The sequence below is a fragment of the Podarcis filfolensis genome (genome assembly GCF_964270895.1).
Source record: "Podarcis filfolensis genome assembly, chromosome: 10".
Lineage (NCBI taxonomy): Eukaryota > Metazoa > Chordata > Lepidosauria > Squamata > Lacertidae > Podarcis > Podarcis filfolensis.
Genome location: NC_139612.1, coordinates 31,503,786 through 31,521,793, shown reverse-complemented (window position 1 = coordinate 31,521,793; position 18,008 = coordinate 31,503,786). Strand labels below are relative to the sequence as shown.

Below are 18,008 nucleotides of genomic sequence, written 5' to 3'. Positions count from 1 at the left end.
AGGTGTACGCATACCCCTAAATATTTTGTGAATCTAAGTTTGGCCTCATTGACAGTATTTCAATATGAGTAGGAAAATGAGAGTACTCCTAAACATTTTTCAAGAAAAAAAGCACTGCATAAAGGTGATTCTCTTAGTGGGTGGTTGTTGGGGGAGATGGGAAACTGCATAATAAACAGAGGCAAACACTTGCACAAGGTACCTCTCCTAGGAGGGTCCTCTGAGCCTCAAGTATGGCTTTTCAGGGGGTGGAGGCAGAAGGAAAGTCCTGTTTCACGAGCTTCTTCAGAGCTTCTTCACACTCACCGTTCTCTGTACCCAGCTTAGTATACTGTCATAATAGCCCAGCAAAACTATTGACAAACATTTGAGAAAAATCTTGACCATACCTGAAGATCAAGAAATGGTGAAGACCTTTGGTGCATATGACCAAAGTCATTCCACTCACTAGATTTGATAGTTAACACTGGTATGCATCATCTAAAAGAAGTAATTTCAGACTGGACAATAATGCAAGTTCAAGTTACGCTTTTTCTTTTTTCCCTTGAAACAAGCATCAGAAACATTCATTTGGGATATTTTAAATTAAAAGAACTGTAAAAAAATAAATTGGGGGACGGAATGTGAAATAAGGTGAACAGTTGCACAGAAGGATAGCATTTTATATGACTGTTAAAGGTGTGGAAACTCTTTTGTTGTTTTTACAAGTCATGCTACTGTGAAGAGAGAGCAAAAGGTAAATACAGTCACTGATCATTTTACTGCTAGTATTGTTATTATTACTTTTTAAGAGATGGGTTTTAGGTTCCTTGTGTTTTTGGATTTTAAGAGGTGGGTATCTGCTTCAACCTTTACTTACTAAAATTAAAAGGGATCAACCTTCAACAAATGGGGAAAAAAGGATTTATGAATCCAACACCCTAACCAAATTCACGAATGTGTCCTTTTAAAGGGAGATCACACGCAATACTGCTTAGGTATAGCCCAATATAAATCTGTGTATCATCAAATGCTGTTAAAAGAAATAGTACCACTGACAACTGAAATTTCAAGCAAAGTATTTCTGTCTTGTCTGTGTAATAAATGAACTTTGTACAATCTATGCACTCTACATGTGTCAGCACCAACACTTTTTCACATTGACTTCCATCTTTCCTCAACCCACAAATAAAATCTGGGGAAGGAAGTATCCTGTGCATATGTGCTCCCCACGTCCAGATTGCATGCAATTGCACCCATATACTTTCTAACTTAATTCCAGGGTGAAGAAAACCCCCAGTAAGCATTAAATAAGAGGAGGAAAGAGAGAACAGGATACAAGACAACTGTGAAACATGGTTGTACATAGCTGGTGCCTGGGACTGCAGAGTGCTCAGGTGTTCTGCCAGGATCATGCAGTACTCAGATGCTCTGTTTCTATTATAAGCCTTCCTAATTGTTAGTGACTGCTTGGACACTGAGGAGAGGGCACCAGGAAGGAGGTTGGAGACTGACTTGGAAAGAGATCAGTGATCTGAGGCAGCCTGTAATAGCCAGATCGAGAATCAGAGGCAGAAGCTGCAGGGTTGGAGAGAAAAGAATGGGTGCAGGAGGAAGACAGGCCAGGCTGGTGTAGAGGAAAGGACTACCACACCCTCACCTCTCCTGCTCCACTGTCTCCCAGAACCAGCAGAGGATTGAAGCAGGAGGAGCAGAAACAAGTTACATGAAGGCAGAGTCATTGCCTCTTTGCACACAGGTCGGGAGCAACAACTGCCTCATCCAGTGGACGCCTAGGAGTAGCTGAGAGATGCAGGACTGATAGGCATGCCTTTTCCTAACTTTTATGTGTACATTTGACAATACAGAGTTAATTCATCACTCTGGACGTTCCTTGCCTGACAGGGCCGTGACGCTGATTTTGTCAGAGAAGTGAATGGGTGCAACAATGCAAGTTTGCTGAAAAATTGTAATAAAAGTGAACGGAGAATGAGAGGTGAAGCAGCAGTCACAAAGAGGGGAGAACACAAGATTCAATCGGCACCAACCACAGAATATGCTGATATTAACACGCAATGTTGTGCAGGAAAATTGAGCACCACCATAGAATTCATGGGACCGTGTTTACTGTGCCCACTTTTGCATGAGCATCAGGTACAGTGGTACCTCGGGTTAAGAACTTAATAATAATAATAATAATAATAATAATAATAATAATAATAATAATAATAATATATTATTTATACCCCGCCCATCTGGCTGGGCCTCCCCAGCCACTCTGGGCGGCTTCCATAGAAACCAAAAATACAGTAAAATATCACACGTTAAAAACTTCCCTGAACAGGGCTGCCTTAAGATGTCTTCTGAATGTCAGGTAGTTGTTTATCGCTTTGACATCTGCTGGAAGGGCGTTCCACAGGGCGGGCGCCACTACCGAGAAGGCCCTCTGCCTGGTTCCCTGTAGCTTTGCTTCTTGCAATGAGGGAACCGCCAGAAGGCCCTCGGCGCTGGACCTCAGCGTCCGGGCAGAATGATGGGGGCGGAGACGCTCCTTCAGGTATACTGGACCAAGGCCGTTTAGGGCTTTAAAGGTCAGCACCAACACTTTGAATTGTGCTCGGAAACGTACTGGGAGCCAATGTAGGTCTTTCAAGACCGGTGTTATATGGTCTCAGCGGCCGCCCCCAGTCACCAGTCTAGCTGCCGCATTCTGGATTAGTTGTAGTTTCCGAGTCACCTTCAAAGGTAGCCCCACGTAGAGTGCATTGCAGTAGTCCAAGCGGGAGATAACCAGAGCATGCACCACTCTGGCGAGACAGTCCGCAGGCAGATAGGGTCTCAGCCTACGTACCAGATGGAGCTGGTAAACAGCTGCCCTGGACACAGATTTGACCTATGCCTCCATGGACAGCTGTGAGTCCAAAATGACTCCCAGGCTGCGCACCTCGTCCTTCAGGGGCACAGTTACCCCATTCAGGACCAGGGAATCCTCCACACCTGCCCGCCTCCTGTCCCCCAAAAACAGTACTTCTGTCTTGTCAGGATTCCTCAATCTGTTAATTCATTCTGGAGGTCCGTTCTTAACCTGAAACTGTTCTTAACCTGAGGTACCACTTTAGCTAATGATTTCTGTTCTCATCCTGAAGCAAAGTTCTTAACCCAAGGTACAATTTCTGGGTTAGTGGGGTCTGTAACCTGAAGCATCTGTAACCTGAGGTACCACTGTACTACGTTGTACAAAAAAAAGCCCAATACAGCAATCAAGCAAATGCTTGTAAAGAGTTTTCCCTACGCTGATACTTTCTCCACTTATCTGCGATAGGCGTGGCAATTTTTTGCCTTTAGTATAAATAAAGCACTTTACTGAAAAATGCGTAGACTTAAAAAGGTGGTTGGCAATATTATTCTCTTAAATCACATTTTACTAGACTGCTATTCAACTTGGGCTCATCAACTGATCAATTCAGCAGAGTATCCTGTCCAGGTGATAGGTGGTTAAGGCTGAGTATGTGTTCAGTATCTCTGCATGACTGCTGCACGAGCACAAAAGGTACAATTGGACACAGAAATCTGGCACCCTGGGAATTAGTACCAGCTTCTTTTATTCTTTTCAAAGAATCTGGTAGCTGGAAAAACCCCTGGAAATATGTGATTGAAGTCTGGTGAAATCTATGTTATCTAAGGAGAGTCAAGACTTCCCGTGACCTAGGAACCTCATTTTAGTGCCTGCCACAGCTCTTTGCTCCTATTTCTCGACACCTGCATCTACAAACCTAAATAGCCTCCATCCAACTAGCTCTCCCATTCTATTCTGTCACTGTCTTCCAAAATACAGTTCTTAGGAAAGCATGCAAAATCAGCATATGCACATCTGACTGGTGTAACAACAGAATTTGGATTTTGCTGACACATACAAAGAACCCTGGAGATGGAAAATTCAGAGAGTGAGATTTATGATTTTAAAGATATTAACTGAGGAGTTTCCAGAATATGCACATGTTCATTAGCACCTCTGGTAAAACCTTGTTTTTGCAAGTATGTCAACCTATAACATTGTGTCTTGTACTTTTCACAAGTAAAATTATTACACTGTAAAGACTTCAAAATGAAGCAGTAGGTGCACCTGCGCTGTGCCCTTCTGTGATATCGAAATGACTGGATGATTTACAGCTAATGTTATAACATAAAGACAGTAGAGAAATGGTGTCTTGTATACTTTTCAGGCAAAAAAAAATGTGGATAGATAGTATTACTGAAAGGTTATTGCCACTTTTTGCAGGATATTGTGAGGAAATGTCAACAACATGCTAGTTATTTCTCCAAAAAGTATGTGTTCAGTGCTCTCCTACTAAGCACATTGCAGATCCAATGCAAACATTAATACTGATGACAAACAGAGACTCAAATCTGCTAATGATGACTGCATCCCAACATTGATGAGTCTCCAATAAAGTGCATATCTTGTCATTTGATAGCAGCTAATTAGACACACTGTCTCCCTGAAGAGACAGAGATAAAACCATGAAAGCTATTTTGGATGTCAGAAAAGGATAAAGAGCTACCCTAGTTTCTTTCAAACACACATGTAAGGAGATAGTGTTCAGGTACATAAGACACAAAAGATGATTAAGGGGAACGATGCAAGACAATTGATCAAATCTAAGCTTTTCTCAAAAATAAATTATGATCGTATCCTCTTTCCTTTTACATACTACTGTATATTTCATAATACCTATTTTCCTCAAGCAAAATTATAGAGCTTAACACCATGCAGTACTGCCAATCAGGATCCAATTAGCTGAAATATATTTAACAGGATTTCAGATTATCCTGACACATTCAATGTACAGTTGCTTTCAGAGAGTATCAATAGTCCCCTAACTTCTCAAGTACCAGGTTATTTACTTCCAAGTACCATTCATTGATGGACAGAGAAAAAGAAATAATTTGTTTCCAAAACAATTCACAACGTCCCATTCCTTCTGTCATTTCCATCATGAAGGATTCTAGCTGTATATCTGACTACATTCTCACATAAATATGAGCAGGAAGGTATTTTTAGGCAGCTGAGTTCTTAAAATGTTATCAAAATGAAGGCAACATTATAACTGAACAGAAAAGCAGCTTTGCCAGAGTCTTTTTTATATACTAAGTTTAAGTGATTTTTTATGGGAGGGTTTGTGTATGGAACTCAACTTTTTTTGGAAGACACTTCGCTTAAAAAAAATAAAATTATCTGTTAACATAGTTTTGTTCAATTTGAAGGGCATGTATATAGAGTCGTGACGGCCCAAAAGAAAAAAACCTGAATTATATCTATTTTTCCTGTACTGAGATATGTTAGTTTCCCATCTACAAGAAAGTTTTGGGAAACATAGAAAAAAATTATGCAGCAGTTTCTTTCAGAATGAGGAAAATACTTTTTAAAAACCAATTTTAAAGTAAAATCACTACGCAGTCAGTTCACAGTGTTGAAAATCTCTCAGACCAAGGTAGTAAATGTTACTGATAAAAGCATTGCTGCTATGATCGGAAAAGCAACACACTAAGACTTAATTCAAAATTCACAGGAAATTGGTCCTTGTTTGAAGTCCATGAAGTTCCAATTGAAAGTTTATAGATTCAGAACTTATGGATCTTTCAGAGCAAAAAAACACAAGTTATGCTACTATCTGCAATTATATTTACTGAGATCATATGGGCTAAAAATAAAACAAGTAACTGTTCAGGAGAGATAATTTTCTCTGCAGCTCCAGTGAATGCTTCAGCTGTTCCTATGCATGTTTACTCAAAAACAAATTCCTCTGAATTCAGTGGCGCTCAAGCCAATTAACAGAGAAATCTTAACCCTGCCCAGGTAGAGCACAGAATTGACCAGAGTGGAAGACAGGATTTTAATTTTTAAGCTACTTTGCTAGTTGTGTCTCCCCCTTTACTCTAGCAATGTCCTGGTTTGGGCGTCCTACCCTTGGTATCACCAGCAGAAACACCACTAGCATTAACTACTCAATCATCACCATTTCAGCAGCTAGGCCCATCCACTGGTGGAGCCTGGCAGATGGGATACCTCCACCATATCATAATCCCTCTTACAGCACAGATCAGGGCTGTTAGAGCTGGTCTGTAACTTTGCATGGGTCTGGATTCCAAGTATAGGAACTGTTTAAGTATAATAACCCTATAATATATTATTAACAGACTATCCAAATGTAAAACCGCTATTATATTATAGGAACGTGTACTTCCAGAGCTTCTCTCTTAAAATACAGCATATTCTGTTTCCGCATGAAAATATTTAAGTTTAAAATACTATTTTAAGCCCATGCTTTCCTTTGTTTACTACAATATTGATCGCTTCAATACTGTATTTCATTTCATTTTTTCCTTATTTTTCCAAGTGAACATTGGCAAGGTACCTTCGACATGGAATTTTAAACTGCTGCACCCTAACCCTGGATAGATTTGCAATTATTGTTTAAATAAAATAAAGATGTTTATAACTTTAAATTTCATAAATAAACTAAACAGTACCAATATGTTCTAAAACATACTACATTTTGTGTTTTTAAAGAAGGAAAGTTTATGTTTGATAAGATAGTATGCTTATATATATATATATATTTCCATTTTTTACATAATTTCTGGAATTCTTTTTCTGGTGAGGAAAACACACCAGAATCCCACCCCTGCCCCCAGGAGCCTTTAAAATGTCTTGAAATTGTTAGATCTCTCCATGGTATCACACCAGTTTTTAACAGCTGTTTTTTCCTTTGCAATTGCAGGCTCAGCTATTCTGTGTTGCTGTGATGTTGCTTTGCAAGCTTCTTTTACTGTGAAACTGAGGAATGACTGGATAAATTTACCAGGGAAGATCAGCAGATGCCAGATATACCGGGAATATTCAGTGATAGTTAAACTAGCAAACAAAAAGGGTTACATTTATATATCCAGAGATATTACTTCCAGATATTCTCTACATATTCAGTAGCTCCTCCATTCAAAGACTTGCTCTGCTGGCAACACACTGATGTCAATAACAGAACCATATCACAAAAAGCACATTATGGCAGCACTGAAAGGATTTCATGCTTAGAATCCTAGGCAGATACCCCATTGCAGATGTTTAGGACTGGGGTCTCTGTTTCACAGAACCCAGATGCAGACAGGAACATAGGAAGCTGCCTTATACCAAAAGTCACATTATTGGTCCATCTAGCTCAGCACTGACAGCACGAACTGGAGCAGCTATGCAGGGTTTCAGACAAGACCTATCTGGAAATGTTAGGGATTGAACCTGGCACCTTCTGCAAGCAAAGCATGTGTTCTACCACTGAGCTGTGGCCCTTATCCAACTCAAGCAAACTATTACTTGTACAACCACTTTACCGGCTTGTTTTGGTAAAGCATAGGATATAGTCAAGCCCAGCATTCTGACTGCTACATTGACCTGCAAATGTTATCTGGAAGAAGCCAATACATGCTCACATCTCCTATACGCCCCTCTCTAAGGTGCCAGGGAACTGTTTGTACTCAAACATCTATAATGCACCATTCCATTTGTGCAAGTAAAGAAGGCCTTTCTGACAAGGGACAATATTATACGTGGGCCTCCCCAAAAGCTTTCCCATGACAACATGGAAATTGAACAAAAGGCAACATATAAAATACAATGAACAAGAGCTATGTACAGAATTAATAGTATGCAACTTAAAGGCTGTACAGGAGAGATGGCGACGCAAAATGAAAAGCAAGAAAGAGCAAAGACATTTTACAGAATGGAAAGGTCTGACCATACATTAAATGTAATTGTGATATTACTTCACAAATATCTGTACAACTGTACAGGAAAAACCTGAAGCTGCCACTTGGAAGTCTGCAGTGGATATCTAAGCCAAGGCAAATTTCAGATTGTGATGAAAGGGAACACTGACGTAAAGAGAACCCACTCTCGCATGCGACAGTGGCAAGTCAATCCCGAAGCTCTTTTCTCAGGATGGTCTGAAGAAACAAATCTAAGTTGGAATCCAAAGAGCTCTGTGCAACCGCAGCAGATAGTGATTCTGCATCTACATGGAACGGTTGCTGATTTTTTTCTTTCAGCTGCATGGGATGTTGCTCTCAATAGAATTCTGGGAGCAGCCCTTTGTGGGGTGGGGGGCATAATGGGACAAAGAGGGCTCCAGCAGTAAGCAAAGTCAGGAATGCCATCCACTGCATCCTGGCCAAAAACAATTTATAGCTCTTTATCAATACAGTACCATACCATATTCTTTATGCCACCTTTACACACAAAAAAGTGTAAGTTTATCTTACTTCCCTGCTAAATGGTACACTTTCTTCAGATTAGTCACTGCTACTTTTGATTTGACAAAGCAAAAAGCAAAAAAACAAAACCTTGAACTGCAACACAGTGTCTTTCTGAAGTGCAAATGAATCTGTGACAAAACAGCATTTTTAAAAAATTACTACCTGCTGGATTTATGGTCAGTGGTTTTAAAGTGCATCTGGTCATTATTTCAAGGACTGAAACCAAGTGCTAAATGATACTCTAATATATTTATGAAACTGCTGATTTCATCCCTCCCAAGTCAGCCACTCGTAAGTAATGGCACTCTACTCAGTATTAAAATTTCAAATTTAGTAATTGACTTTATTAATAGACTTACACAGTGCAGGACCGTCACAAGCTGCTCCTACTAGAAGGGCTTTAGAGGATGACAGCTGCCTGTCATCCTCTCCCATCAACTAAGCACTGATTTATGTGCCAGACCATCATTAAGCCCACACATGCTAGATAAAAGGAATTTGTACCCTGTTATGGCTCAACCCAAACTGACCAGAATCTCTCTCGTTGATGCCACATGATGCCATAAATTCAACTGGAATATGTGAATCTACGGGCCTATGCTATGAGAGAAAATACTGACCTGCTTGTTAATACGAAGTTTCAGGAGGCATTAAAAAAGGTGTCATAATGCCTTCAGTGACTTTAGGCACATGGCCAAGTCTGCCAGAACTGGCATGTTATCCAACTTTCAGCCAATGCAATAGGCACTATAAGAAGATGGCAACACTGTCTGAAAGCTGTTAACTACCATTGTAAAATGAAACAGTGTTATTCAATACTCTTTCTATCTTAAATTCCCTTTAAATAAGCACATGACATGAAGCATTCAGAAAAAATCTATCGATCTATAACATGTGGTGTAGCATTTAAAAATCAAAACAGAGCATTCATTTTAAAAAAACTTCAAAAAGGTGCAAATGATTTAACTAATGCTTTCCAGGCTCACATAGGCAGGTCAGTACTATTATGTCTAGTTTTCCTAGAAGTACCGTCGTCACGTGGCAGTGCTTTCTGCAAGCTTGACATAGCAGCTGTTCTTTCAATGTCTATCACAGCATACAGCTCTGTGCGCCTGGTTGGAGTCTGTGGAAGTGGCGTGGTAGGAGTTTTTGGAGTCTGAGGGTTGTCAGAGTCACTGCCACCTTCCAAATCAACCTGTATATAATTGAGCTGCCTGTGTTCTGAACTTGGTCGCCTAATATCAAAGTTAAAGACCGTTGGAGTACAGTCCCGGCGTCTTGCATATTCCACTTTGTGAGCGCTTGATGGCACCGTCACATTCTCTGTATTGACATAATTATGCATGGGGTCTAAATTATTGTGATAGCCATTCAGAGACGGTGTCTTTGGTCCTAAACTGTCATCCTCCTCTTTACTTAGCTTGTGGGCTTCCCAAACTGGAGGCAAAGATGGCAGGTTTTCATAATTTAGCAATGCAGTTCTCCTCTGAGCTGAATTGTTGATATTCTGGGTATCAGAGGTACTGGATGATATCAGACGACCTCTCCTGAGTCCTGGGGCACCAGGGATAGACAACCTATTTACATTTTCATACGCTATTTTGTTACCAGAGGAAACTTCTTTGCGTTCGTCACTGTCGTACCCAGTGTCCCATTCATTGTTACTACTCGCGCTAGCTTGAGTACTGTTGGCACTAGTTTCAGTACTGTTTCCACCACCTTGAGTACTGTTCCCACTGGATTCAGTTTTTTCTTTTTCCATTAACTGCCTCTGGACAGGCGTTGGACCCAAAACAAATTTGACTCCTTCAGGTTCCAGTACAACCTGGGCATCTCTGTCATCTGGACAAGTTTCATCTTCCCTTGCCTTGCTTGTCTCTGCATTAGAAACCCTTCGCTCCAGAGGTGTACGCACACTTGGCCTGTTTTTTCTTTCCTCCTGTACACCTGTTGTATTCACATATGTATGGACCTGCAAAAGACAGAATAGCGTGTCAGCTGTGGGGTCACATGGCTACTTCACACATTGTCCAACTCCATTTTTCCTTATGAACACATTTTTCGGTCATATCCCAAAGGGGTAGGTACAAGGCAACATGAACTCAGTCCAGAAACCTGCTTCAGAGCACTTCTACCATAGAGAACAAGACTGGCAACGATTTCAATAGAGATTTATACTATCACAGCAATCATGAGAAAGCGGAAGAGAATTAAGACTGGGATATGACAACTGTGTAGTCAAACCCCAAATCACTTACTTGCTCCTCTGCTACAAGCAAGGGATGAGTTGACTCTTCACCTACTGATGGAAGACGGGCACTCCCTACAGAAGGGTGTCTGCTGGAGGGATGTGATGAAGCATCTCCATAGGAAGGATACCTTGGATACCCATTGGGTAGACTCTGGCCACTCAACCCAGGTGCTGATTAAAAAGAAAATCCAGTTACCCTATTGTATTGAATGGCACTCTTTTATTATTTGCTGTAACAACCAATTAGCATGCATGGATGCTTGGGAAATAACAGCAGATGTGGGTGAATTCACCTGCAATATTCATCATCTGAAATCGATGAGGTCTAAATCTTATGATGAATTTTAAGACACTTCAAATGAGAACATGGCAAGTGAGCTCAAGTGTCATATTCAACACTCAGAAAAAATAAACTTACTGGTAGGTGTGCGGGGTGTTCTTGGAACGTCCATATCTGTTTGATGTGGATTCCTTTCTACTACAGGCTCCTCAACCACATTTATACTATTATTCTGCATGATCTCTTGCAACATATTAAATAATTCTTCAGCACGAGCACACTTGAAGGCAAATATTCCTACAACAACATAGAATCTGTTAGATACCTTGAATGAATAAAGTAAGCTTCCAATAACAGGTGTTGTACAGTCCATTTAAGCACATACCTGTTAATAAAAAAGGCCTATCAAACTAAATTATGTTAAACCCCTTTTATATATATATTGAAAAGTTTTAAATTCCTCATGATCACAGATTTAAACAAAAGGTAAAGTGGATAAAGCAACAATAACCAGAGAGAGAAAATTCAGGAAACAAAACTTTATTGGTAAGCAATAGTCCCTGAAAGAGCACTGTTTTGCTGCAGCAAAATTGTATTTCAGGTTTTCTGCTCGATATTTGTAACAAAATCAATATAAAATTCCTATACAAAGAGGTAAGAAGGATCTGACAAAGGGTACAAGTTTATGTGAAGGTTAAGGGAAGAAGGAATATAAAACAGATTTGGGTGATACAGACAAAGCCAATTTGGTTTTGGTCTCAAGGATAGACACAGAAACAAAGTAGACAATACCATGGATTTTCCTCTAGTATTGTTCCACTTTGTCTTTTGACAGCAGAGGGAGCCCAACTTACCATCATCAGCAAAGAGAACCAGTGCAGTTGGCAGCTTTGGATTATTCTTCCATTGAAAGCATTAAGTTAAAGTTGACATTCTTGTTAACAAGTATGTGTTTTTGCTACTGCTGAGCTTTAGCTTATCTAACATATCAAAACTATTGTCCACTACTCTGTTTCAGCCAACACAATTAGGTGTGGTAGCAGACTGTAAAACCTGAAAATTTTAGCAAATTGGTTGTGTGTTAAGAGCAGGAGTACCTTGAGCAAAATTCAAATATAATAACAAAAAATTTCTAGACAGTATCTAATTGTGTCATGCACACTCTCAAATATTCATGTATTTAGTCATCAACTAAATTTGGCATCATCTCCACAGTTGTCTACCACTTGTGCTCAACAACTCATTTATGCTATAAAACCTATTCAGAGAATGCTTCAGACTAAATGGACTGTGATCCACAGTGCTACAAAAAGTCCATATTTTTCCAAGGTAGCTGCTAAATAAAATAATGAATACGCCAAAATTTGTCCACAACAGAAATGGAATCCTATTCTTAATGGGCTTTGAGTACAATTAGTGGTTCATGATCAATGTTAGCCATACTTAGCGTAGACCAGTGTTTCCCAAACTTGGGTCTCCAGCTGTTTTTGGACTACAACTCCCATCATCCCTAGGTAGCAGGACCTAGATCAGGGATGTAGTCAGAAAACACCTGGAGACCCAAGTCTGGGAAACAGTGAAGTAGACCTAGCAACATCAATAAAATTACCCAAGCCCATTTCAATGGTTCTGCTCTGACTATGAAACACTGGAAGCTATTGTATTTTATTACAACAGCTTTTGAACTTTCTGTCTTCAGACAACTGACAATTCTTTCCCAACTGAACGTCTACTGACGAACCCTAAGCACTTGCCCTGAACATCTGCAGAGGCATGAACTAAACACAAGCCCTATAACTCATCCAACATTCTTCTGTGGTATAACTGGTACATAGTACACTCATCTAATTATATCCTTTAACATCTATGAAACTGTGGGTTGTATCCAACCCAGTTGTCCCACTAACGTAAGGACTTCCACCTGGCAATGCAACTTTCTTTCCTTTTCCTCTCCTAAATCTGCTCCTGAGGGTTGGGGCAATCCCCAAACAGATTTGGAGCACACATGGGAAAAGGAGCTGGAGCTCCATTGCAAAATGCAGAAGCCCTGGCACTAAAGGTAAACTTTACTGGATACAAAGCATTGTTTTGAATATTGACTTTTGAATTTAGAAACATTTTTTAAAAATCAAATTCCTCTTTGTCCCTGCATTTTAGGAAATGACTGGCAAGTTATTTTATAAGAAAGCCTACCCACCATTACTGATGCTCTCACTGAGGGATACCCAAAACACAGGTTTTACAGCAATGCTTTTGCTTAACTAACATATTAACCTGTTATATAGAAACAAGTTCCATTAATGCAACTTTCATGACAATCCTAAATATGCTTTATGGAACACAATACTACTTTGTATGTGGGCGGGGGGGGAGAGAGAATGTGACTTTTCCCAGTAGCAACCAGTAGTGTCATCTGAACCTCATTAGGAATCAGGGGGCACATAAGAAAACAGCCATAACTGAACTGATTGAGAAGACGCTCATTCCCCACAGCAATTCTTTATGCCTGCTTCAAGAGAAGTTGATCTAAAATGGCAAAATGCACTGAATCTATGTACTTGTGATCATTTTCAGAATAGAATATAATTGTAAGATTTGTGGCATTCCACTGTTATTTGGTAGATATCTTCTTTTTTTATGGAGGTCTGCTTTGCATTTTAAGAATTATGGTTCAACTGATACGACCTTTGAAAATGCTTTGATGGTCCACCAACTAGAGATGACACTGTGAAACTGTAGCTCATAATGTTTGGGTACCTTAAATATACGGTACACTGTTGGGAAATTAAATAGTTTTCCTTATGATTGCTATTAAATCGAGAACACTTAACACCACAAATAAACACAGTCCCTCACACAAGTCGGAACACTGATGCTTACACAACAGGCTGGAGAGAAAAAGGATAATTTTTGGTAGTTACAGAAGACAAACCATATAAAGACACTTCATTCTGCCACATTTAGTAATACTTAATGAGGATTAAGTGGGGATCTAAAGCATTGTTAAACAGTTGTCTCCAAATACATATACTTGCTTTCAAACGTTAACCAAGAATGGTTGAAGATTCTTCTGATAAATTTTAGTACAAACAAACCAACCCATCATGAGCAATAAAAATGGCACTGCACTTTTGAGGATTTACAAATGTTCCAATTTATATCACTCATCCATACCAAAGTTTTAGGGGAGAGATTAGAGCTGAGATATGATTTACAAAAGGCAATTTATGTGAGTTCCAAAACTCAATCAAACCCACAAACAAGGCATGAAAGCAGCAACCCTCTCCTATTTCTCCCCAACAACTGAGCGTCTTTCAGTGTGGAGAAGAATAGCCGATGACACAACTAGCATCCATGAAGTGCTTCTTAAAAGCAATGTAAAACAATAGCCATCACCAAATATTATAGTATATGATTGTTGCTAGGATAAATGGGAAGGAAGAGAATCATAAGCATCTTGGAGGAAAGGTGGGATATAAATGTAAGATCTAAAAAGTTAAGCACCTTTGAAGAGGGATATTGTAAAGAGCTTTTTGGAATTCCCAGGCATACCAAGCCAATTGGATTATCTACATATTTGCCAAAGCACACCAAAGCTTTGAGAGTACTTCCTTTTTCAGAAACCATACTGATTCTTCCTCAAATATGGTCTTCTATGGATTGTATCCAATGGTGCCCATGCATGGACTTCTGCTCACAAAACGAGCCTCCACCTTCCACTCCTCCCACCAGCATACTCCCATTTGCTTCAGAGACTTCCCCAACCCTCTGGAGCAGATTTGGGGGGCACGCAGGAGAGAGGAAATAAAAGTGAGGTCCTTTTGTGCAAAAAGAAGTCTGCTTGTGCAATGCTGGCTTCCACCCAGCATGTTTAATAAGTCTAGGTTTAATTATGCCTTCAACCAATTTACTTGGGATAGAGGTTTGGCTAATAAGCCTGTAATTTCCTGGCTGTCCATTGGTTCCCTTTTTAAAATGTGTGGCATTGGCTTCCTTCCACTTCTCTAGCAAGGAGGCCCATTTTTAGTGACAAGTTCTCTGCCTATTATTTTTAGATAATAATAATAATAATAATAATAATAATAATAATAATAATAATAATTAGATAATAATAAGATCATCAGTAATATCACATCTGACCTCTTTAAGAGGGTTGTTAATTTTTTGTCAAGTTTCCGTATCTTGTCACCTCTATTTCCCTTCTAATCCCTCTTCCCAAAAAAGCCCTGATTCAGGTGTGGATATGTACTAAATAGCCAATAATGATATCAAACATCCATTAGCTTCTCTGCAATCTTGTTATACTCCATCAGTTAACCTTCTGTCCAACTGCTTTCCTGTATGTTGATATTCTATTATTGTAAGTAGTTTTGGAGGCCCTGAGGCACAAAGGTAGGCTATTAATATTTTAAAGTAAGCAAGCAATCTATCCAAGCTTTTGGCATAAGTGCTGCAATATATTCAGTATGCAACTGACTGATCTCTGACACACGATTGTAATCCAATATCTTCCACCACCAGCACCCCCCAAAAAAACCCAACAAAAACAACCCAGTTTCTGTGCTTCCATGCTACAGGGGAAGTTGATTTAGAAAGTGAGGGGTATTTCAAAAGTATGGCAAGATGGTCAGCAGGTCAAAGTAAACTACAAAGCTAGTGCAATTTCCCTGAGTGAACCAAGTAGCTCCATTTTATACGAGTCAGTATATTCTCATAGACAGGTAAGATACGGGTCACTGCAGAGGTCTTAATAGCATATTGAAGTATTAAGTGATGATTGATCATTTTAAGGTTCCTACTTGGTGATCTGAATAAATCCTTTTCTGATTTCAGAAAGGTAGGAAGTACTAACCTGGATTTCATTAAAATGCAGGGGAGGGTTTTTGTCTGTCTGTTTGTTTTAATTCAGACCAACTGTTGTTCAAAATACAGGTGTTTAGTGACTACTCTCCCTTTCTCTTTTCTAGGTCTTCTATAGGAACAAGCAAAAAGCTATTATACATACCTGGTCCAGTTTGGCATCTTCGACCACTTTCAAATGAGAAGAGATTGGAATCGTAGCCATAACGGCGCAGACAGAGGTAATGCCATTTGACAGAATCCCGTTTACGGGTATACAAGATTAGTTCTGTGTCTGTAAGTTCCATTATACCAGAACCCAACTCATTACCGTCATCATCCACATTAATAACCTATAAAATAAAATGGATACTATATATTTAAAGCAAACATCAATTTATTAAGCCACAGTCATGTACCTTACCTAAACCTACTGAACAAATATTTGATACAAATATTTAAAACTATAAAATAAATCTATAAAACTAACAAATAAATTTGGCTTCCTGATATAATACAGTTCAAATGTATTTTATTTTCCTCTTAACATGGGGCCATGACTATGCAGGCCACATATATTTCCACCCTCCCTCTAGGCATTTCAAGACTGGCTATTAGTGGTGGTTAACTACAGTGGTGCCCCGCAAGACGAATGCCTCGCAAAACGAAAAACGCGCAAGACGAAAGGGTTTTTCGGTTTTCGTGTCGCTTCGCTAGACGATTTTCCCTATGGGCTTGCTTCGCAAGACGAAACGTCTTGCGAGTTCTTGCGAGTTTGTTTCCTTTGTTCCTTTGTTTCCTTGTTTTCTTAAAGCCGCTAAGCTGCTAATAGCCGCTAAGCTGCTAATAGCCGTGCTTCGCAAGACGAAAAATCCGCAAGACGAAGAGACTCGCAGAACGGATTCGTCTTGCGAGGCACCACTGTATCTTCAGCTAATAATGCTAAGAGATGTGAAGACAGAAATCTAGGCTGTCTCTGTGGTAATTACACAAGAGTCGGATACTATATGAACTACAAATACTATGGCTTAATTTATTTTTGAACAACCTATCTACTTAAAAAGCAAGTCCACCAAAAGAGAAAGAAAAATCCAAACATTTCCAAATTGCCCTACTGATTTCACATTTTCTGTCCCTAACCTGCCACCACATAATCTGAATTCTGTGCCCATTAAAGGTGACAAAACCCTACCTTGAATTTGTTTCGATGGTTATCAGGGACTGCTTCTTTATCTGGACAGCTACAACAGCTACCCATGACTTCTTTAGAAGACCATGTGATTGCTAAAACCAAGGTAAAAGAGAATGCATTTCAAAAAGAGAAATGAAAACAAACATGCAAATGGCATATAAATTGACTATATACCCAAAGCATTAAAGAAAATTGGCAGAAGAAAGACAATTGTACATCAATGGAGACAGACAGAATATAAGCATGTATTGTAGAAAAATACTTTATAGGGTGAGCACCAACATGGCATGAGTGAGTACTCGTCCACTAGGGCAATGGGATTCCCCGGTCCTCCTTTCCCCCTCCAGGCCCCACATCCCCCCCAAATCTGCTCCAGGAGTAAACTGGAAGTCCTGTTGCATTAGTTCATTTTATGCAAGTGAGTGGACATAACTGGATCTTACTCACAATAAGATCCTGGAAGTCCTGCTCCTTGCCTTGCTGGTCTAATTCCACCTGGCTTGGGACCTCCAGCTACAAAAGTTGAGGCTGCTGAACAGACTTTTGGCCTGGGGATTTGTTTAGTATTTGTTGCTGTTACTGATATTGTTTTTTTGTATTTCTTTTTAGATCTTATTATGATTTATGTGAATTGTTCGATTTGGTTGTGAACTTTTCGATGTGTTTTATTTACTACATTTGTAATTATGTATTTATTTTCATGTTGCGAGCCACCTTGAGCATGGTCTTTAACTATTCAGGCAAGTTCAGAAGGTGGTGAAGAGAAACATCTGGCCAAAGGTACATACACTCACCTAGATTTGGCCATTAATATTTCTAGCCTCTGGTACAGCATCAGTACTTCTGTCATACTTCAAAACATCATGTCGCCCTTCCACATAAATGAGTTACGACCTAAAAATCAAAGTTTTAAAAACAGTCTATTATAGAGGCTCAAGAAAGCTGTTTTGAATAAAAGTTGGTTCCGAAAGCAAAACAAATTAGATAAGTAATATTTGCAGAGAATAAGTGTGCACACATGTGCTGGCCATAACTCATTCTAAAAGGGGTAATTCATAAAAACACTATATTTTTTGCTGTTACAGTATTTTTACCACCATTCTGTTCTTTAACTGAAGATTGCTACTTAATCGAGAAACACAAATAACATAACAGACAGC

The 18,008-nt window shown here is 39.5% G+C and overlaps 1 protein-coding gene across 2 annotated transcripts in view; it reads right to left on the bottom strand.

Moving 5' to 3' along the window:
- Window positions 1-3,366: 3,366 nt before the first annotated feature.
- FRS2 (fibroblast growth factor receptor substrate 2) overlaps window positions 3,367-18,008 on the bottom strand; it is a 35,677-nt gene continuing 21,035 nt past the window's right edge. For both annotated transcript variants that reach the window (XM_083574557.1, XM_083574558.1), the window contains exons 2-7: window positions 17,643-17,742; window positions 16,849-16,940; window positions 15,823-16,009; window positions 10,956-11,114; window positions 10,545-10,708; window positions 3,367-10,258 (exon numbers count right to left, since the gene is read on the bottom strand). In XM_083574557.1, the coding sequence (XP_083430683.1) occupies window positions 9,269-10,258; window positions 10,545-10,708; window positions 10,956-11,114; window positions 15,823-16,009; window positions 16,849-16,914 (1,566 nt within the window). In that variant the 5' untranslated portion in view covers window positions 16,915-16,940; window positions 17,643-17,742 and the 3' untranslated portion in view covers window positions 3,367-9,268. The remainder of the gene's footprint in view (window positions 10,259-10,544; window positions 10,709-10,955; window positions 11,115-15,822; window positions 16,010-16,848; window positions 16,941-17,642; window positions 17,743-18,008) is intronic.